General features: G+C 41.8%; 1 protein-coding gene across 1 annotated transcript; it reads right to left on the bottom strand.

Annotated features, from left to right (window-relative positions):
* Positions 1–206: 206 nt before the first annotated feature.
* Positions 207–4,885, bottom strand: LOC117849967 (CBL-interacting protein kinase 18). The gene is made up of 2 exons (XM_034731721.2): positions 4,465–4,885; positions 207–2,106 (listed from the first exon to the last, which is right to left on the bottom strand). Exon 2 carries the CDS (start codon positions 1,801–1,803, stop codon positions 424–426), a length of 1,380 nt encoding a protein of 459 aa, XP_034587612.1. The 5' UTR covers positions 1,804–2,106; positions 4,465–4,885; the 3' UTR covers positions 207–423.
* Positions 4,886–6,347: the final 1,462 nt, after the last annotated feature.

The following is a 6,347-nucleotide window of genomic DNA, read 5'->3' on the forward strand; positions in this document are numbered from 1 at the left end:
CACCATGTCAACATTCTACCTTGTTTCCTTCCCACCTTTTCATCTAGAAACCTACTGATGAAAATGCCTATAACATTCCAGACTGTTAGGTTAAAGAGTTCATTTACAAAACAAGAATGTCTGACAGGACCCATCATAATGTCAAAACAGATCATCTACCATGCTGTTCGATGGAACAGTTCTACATTCACCCATCCAGGGGCAGATTAACAATAGAACAGAAAACAATTAATGATGGGTGTAACTTCACAACATGATGCTTCTTAGCAAGTTCAGAATAAAATCATATGTTCATGTCAATTTCAGAGAAGATAATAACTCTAGGATGTAGAAGATAAAATGAGTGACAGAAACCTACATGCAGATACAACATTTGAAATGTGCATTACTGTGGAAACAAACAAGATAAATGCCAAGGTGAGCCTATATCTGCTTGTGATCTTCATGTGGTTGATCCTGATGCTCACCTTGCCATGCCCAAACAATGTCTTTGAGGGCTGGTTTCATGTCCTGCTTAAACAAATTTTCGTATTCTAGTGTATCCCCATTATTCTTCTTGATCTCTACCAAATGGAAAGAAGGAGTAACTTCAAAAATCTCTGCATCGATAGACAAGACACCTTTCCTTCCTTCACTTTCACCTTCCATTTTCAGCACACCACCTTCTTTCTTCTTTACAGTAAGTTTTGAACATGTGGCAACATCCTCTAGTTTCGATATAATAGTTGAAGCTGATTGACTAGATGTGAACCTTGCCTCTTTTCTTTTCTCAGTCTCCTCAAATAAGGCAGAAAGATTGAAGCCTTCTGAGAGGGAAATGATATCAAAAGCATTAAGGTTGGTGACTTTTGCCGCATCCTGCTTCTCATCAACCATTTTATTATTGCCACTACTGCTACCTGTGGATGCGAAAACCACATCAACATGAGTTAGAGCTGAAACTTTCCCCTTCATCTCGATATTCTTTCGGATTAGCTTGCTGTCAAGGCCCTTTTTGAACCAAAAGCATTCCACTATTTTCGTAATTGGCATTCTAGTCCTAGGGTTTGGATCAAGAATTCTTGACACTAGCTTTCGTACATCAGATGGAAACCAAGGTGGACATTTGAAATCTGCTTTCCCAATCTTTCTGTACATCTCCATCAAATTTGAATCTTGGAATGGCAGATAACCAGCCATAAGAACAAATAGGATAACCCCACATGACCATGTGTCAACCTTTGCACCATCATATCCTTTTCGGCTGATAACCTCAGGTGCCACATATGCTGGAGTGCCACAAGTTGTGTGTAGAAGGCCATCTTGGCGCCTTGACTCAGCAAGAGCACTCAATCCAAAATCTGAAATTTTCAGGTTCCCGTTATCATCGACGAGTAGGTTTTCTGGCTTCAGATCACGATGATACACACCCCTACTATGGCAGAAATCAACCGCACTAACCAGCTGTTGGAAGTATTTCCTTGCAGCATCTTCTCTTAACTTACCTTTAGCAATTTTGTTAAACAATTCACCACCCTTGACATATTCAAGCACAAAGTATATCTTTGATTTAGTAGCCATGACCTCATAAAGCTGTATGATGTTTGGGTGCCTTACTAATTTCATCACTGATATCTCTCGTTTGATCTGCTCCATTAGGCCAACCTTGAAAATTTTGTCCTTGTCAATCACTTTAATAGCAACACTTTGTGAAGTTACTATGTTCCTAGCATGATATACCTTGGCAAAAGTTCCCTGCCCCAATAATTTTCCAACCTCATACCGTTGCATCAAAATGTTTCCATTCTTCTCTGCTTCCATCATAAACAAATCCTAGCAGATGATTCTTATTATCTTATTTTATGAAGCCAAACTGATAAAACAAAAAATTTCAACCGTCTTCAGAAATTATACAATCTAGCATAGCAATATTTCTGACATTAGTGGCATCATTACTTTCTGATATGCACCTAATGTGCACTTGAAATCCTTGCTCATCAAGAACCAGTAATTTCAAATGAATTGGAGAAATGCCCTCCTCTTTACAAGAGAAATCTTTAGCATGCAAATACATCTTTCTGCATTCCTTAAAATGGCCTTACAATGCAATTTGCACAATTTGCAGCGCTGCCAATACATAAAAGAAGCATAGTTATTTTCTGGAGTCAGGAAGTATATCGCTTATTATCCAAAATTAATACTAAAAGTTGCAGATAAGCAAGTCATGGACCAAAAAAAACCAAAAAGGAAAATGAAGTGTGCATGTGTGCTTGGAAATAGATATGCAGTCAACTAGTGCAGCAGGCTCCATGGCAATGGGGGTGTTTGTTTCCTTCTCTCTTTGGTTCGGTGAGACAAGCCTAGGGCCCATCACTGTGTCCAGAGTTCAAGCCTATGAAACTTGTCTGAATGGCATGCGGACACTTGAACTAAGTTGATGCGCTGGAACTAGTTCAGTGCTAGCAAACTTGAATATTAAACTGGGGCGAAGTGTGACTCAACCCACCACGTGGATGGAGTCTATTCATGTATGCACGATTGCATTTAGATACATTAGCTTGCACAATGTAGAATATGAACAATTACACCAAATAACTTAAAGGTTACGTATGTTGCATGAAGATTAAATTCAGAGAGACTGAACCTATGTTTTCTTTCAGAAAAAAAAAACCATGGAATGTAAATAAAATAATACAAGAGTAAAAACTAAAATAAAATAAAAAGCCATGATATATGCACATAATATTCTGATGGATAAATGTACACATGATTAATATAAATATGATAGATGAAGTCATCCCACAAAAAATAATGGCATGAACTCATTATGGACCATCTCATCTAGAATGGGTTGATCCATCAAACCAAACACCCCATGAAGGAACGGCAGAGACAGGATAGAAGGCATTGATAATCTGCACTACAGGTTCATACGCAAGTTTTGTCTTGTGGTATAACACTATGAGTTATGTGGTTAGTTTAGAAGTCTGTAAAAAAGGCATTCCTTAGTCTGTAAATATAGATACCATAACCGCTTTCCAAATTTCAAAATACTAGGCTATTCGCAGTTCCATGAAATCTACAGGTACTTCTTATGGTGGTTTAACCATGTCACAACATTTACTAATTATGGAAATGTTATTTGCACTCCAGTAAGAAGGCTGCAGTTCCTTTACCAGCAGCACTCCAACAGGAATCAAATGATACCCTGGAGAAAAAAAATGTATGATGCTTCTACAAAATCAAAAGTTGAGCAACGCCGGTACGTATTGTTGTAAGAGAGACAATATTGACTTGGGAAAAGCACAATGTCCTTGATAAGATATGGACGTGCAGTCTCCCTAGGCAAAATTTATGCTGATGGATTTAGTATAGGTTGAATCCTTATACAAAAAAAGAAATCTAGCTCTTAATTGCATATCAGAGACAAAAGAAGTCTGGATTGTACATGTCCTAAAATAGTATAAGGAAGTGGAATACTATTCTGCTTCACTAGAAAATAGTGGAAGTACCTGCGGAGTTAATTAAAAGGTTCACCCATTATTCCTCAGGCTTAAGTGATTGAAAATTTCCATTCTTCAGTTAATTCACTGTGAAACAGTGGAAATACCTGCCGAGTTAATTAAAAGGTTCATCTATTCCTCAGGCTTAAGTGATTGAAAATTTCCTATTCTTCAGTAAATTATTTTCAGCCTATATGATTTTGGTCCAGCCATTCCAATACATGCATAGGTATCCTTTACAACCTCAAACCCACCCTGTCTGTGACATAGCATCTAGGCACCTTCAACCCATTTTCCTCCATATGTGCCACTAGCTTTCATGAGACTAATCTCATCATGTCTGAAATTAGAAATTTCGTCACAAGTAACAGCAGTTTTGCTGTCTTTCTCAATAATACTAGTAGTCTGGTACAGTTTAGTCCAGCATTCACTCTCTTAATCACGCTACAATCTAGTGTACAGTCAGGAGAACTTTTCACCGACGTAGTTTATGATGATTCCCCCCACTGTAATTTTTCTTTCTTTAATTTCAGAAATGCAATACCGTGGCCAAGGAAATATAATGGTCATTGTCGATATGAGATGGATTCAGAAGCGAACTAGTTTCATCCCTGGCCCTGAAGTAGACAAAGAACAAAAGCACCTACACACAATTCCAAACCCATATATATGTTCCCACGCAATTGTTTCAATAGTACCAATGGGGAAATGATTCTTTTAGTTTGATGCTTGTAAATGAACACGGCACAATAAAAGTAAAAGTGTATCCAGAACGATAACAAATCAAAGCAGTGACGGCACTAAATTTATCAGGGCAAAAACTGCTAATAGTACGCCCCCACGCAGCAAACAGATCAGCAACAAAATAGGTGCTATCACGAATGGAAAACATTTGAATTTGTGGGGTCGTAATAATAAAGGAAACGAAATAAAATCCATAGGACAGGACGAACCAAATAAGCAGGCGATTGCTTTCCCTTACCAACAGAATGAATGGATCCGTAACAAGTCCTGACGGACCTGCACTGCACCCCACGGCGGCGGCAACGAAGGGGTCCGGAACAAACACGGTGAGGATGCCTACGGGGAACGAAGTCGAGGCGCGGTTGCAATTGAAGGGTGGCTGGATCTAAGCGGCGCGGATGGAGGTGGAGAGAGCCTACGAGCGGATGGAGTTTTTGCGGACTGGACGGGCCAGCGGCGAGCCGGATGCGCGCGCAATGTGGCTTCACTGGCGCAATCCTCTGCAACAGCAATGCCGCGGAGGAGCAGGGAATTGGGCGCCACAATTTTCAGTTCTTGGTGGTGGAGGAAAAGGGGACTACAGGAAGGCGGGGGGGCGGCCTAAACAGGGCCCTGTTTTATGGTGCTCCTGCGCGCATTCGCTGGCCAACCATTTGGTTGGCGTAGATTTGATTTCATATTTGTTGTCAGCCCCATCTGTTATTTAAAGGGGACTAAAGAAAGGAACTGCTCGCGCTCGCAATAGTATCGACTTTGAGACTGTAAGGCTCCGTTTAATTTCGATATTGGAAGGCTTGGAATTAAATTAGGTTCAATATCAAATAAGCTATGGCATTGAAATGAGATACAATTCCAATTATGTTGTTTTGGATGTCATTACATTGGCGTTTGCGATCTTGGGAAAGAACTCAATTCAATTTTCTGTTTGAACCTACAAAAGCATAGAATTGGTATTTGTTCCGCTTCTTCCACCATGGCCGACAACCACTACTCCAAGCACACGTACGGCAACCCCTCGTTGTCATCGCCGCGCACAGGGTTCTCTAGCCCGCTGCCCACCTCATCGCACTGCTGGTGAATCACCACACATGAAGAGGAGAGTGGCGGCGCCCCTCCCGGATCCATGCGTCCCTCTCGGATCCACAGAAACGGAGGGCCACCGGACTCGTGGGCAGAGGAGCGGCGCGCCGGCGCCCGACTCCTGGGTAGAGGGGAGCAGCGCCGGACTCGGGGGTGGAGGTGAACGGCGCGCCAGCGCCCGACTCCTGGGCGGAGGGAGCAGCGCGTCGACTCCTGACTCGGTTGCGGAGGGGTGGCGCAACAGGGGGGCTAAGGGGCGGTGCTGTGGAGGAGGCCGGTGATGGAGGGATCCATGGCCGCCGAAGGGATGGTGCTATGGACGAGGCCGGTGATAGAGGGAGCCATGGCCGCCGCCGGAATTAGAGAGGGGCGGAAGGAGGCTGGTGCGGGAAGTAAACGAGAACGAGAAAGAGATGAATAATGAGGGGAAGGGTCTGATTTATGTTGGGGGTTGCGGTAGTTGCTCCAATGCCGCTTGGTATTAACTGTGATTCCTATGCCAATTCTTAGAACTATCCAAAAAGCTACATTTGAGGCTTCCAATACCAATTCTGAATTCCAGACTTCAATGTCTACATCCAAACGGGGTGTAAGTAGTAAGGCCCTAAAACGCACTCCATACGTCCCAAAGTATAGATCATTTTGACTTTTTAGATGCATAGATATTATATCTAAGTACATAATAAAGTCTATATATCTAATAAAGTCAAAACGATTTATAATTTGGAACATAGGGAGTAAAAGAGATATTCAAAATTTTACTCTCTCGCTCTCTGAATTGTGCTCCTCGTAATGAACACATAGTTTTATATGTATTTTCTATTGATTTACATGTTTGTAGCACAAATATTATGCACACTTCCAACATTTACTTCTCTACCTAGGGGTTCTTTCCGAAAGGTCTATAACAACTTGTATGTTGCCCTTTATTGGATATTTTGGACTATGCTTTTGCGCCTTATGACCTTATTCGCTCGGGTCTTTCGTTCAAAATCAACACATCCATATCCAACCGTGCGCTAGGGCAGTGCATGCCCTCCC

This window comes from Setaria viridis, chromosome 3 (assembly GCF_005286985.2).
Source record: "Setaria viridis chromosome 3, Setaria_viridis_v4.0, whole genome shotgun sequence".
Classification (NCBI taxonomy): domain Eukaryota; kingdom Viridiplantae; phylum Streptophyta; class Magnoliopsida; order Poales; family Poaceae; genus Setaria; species Setaria viridis.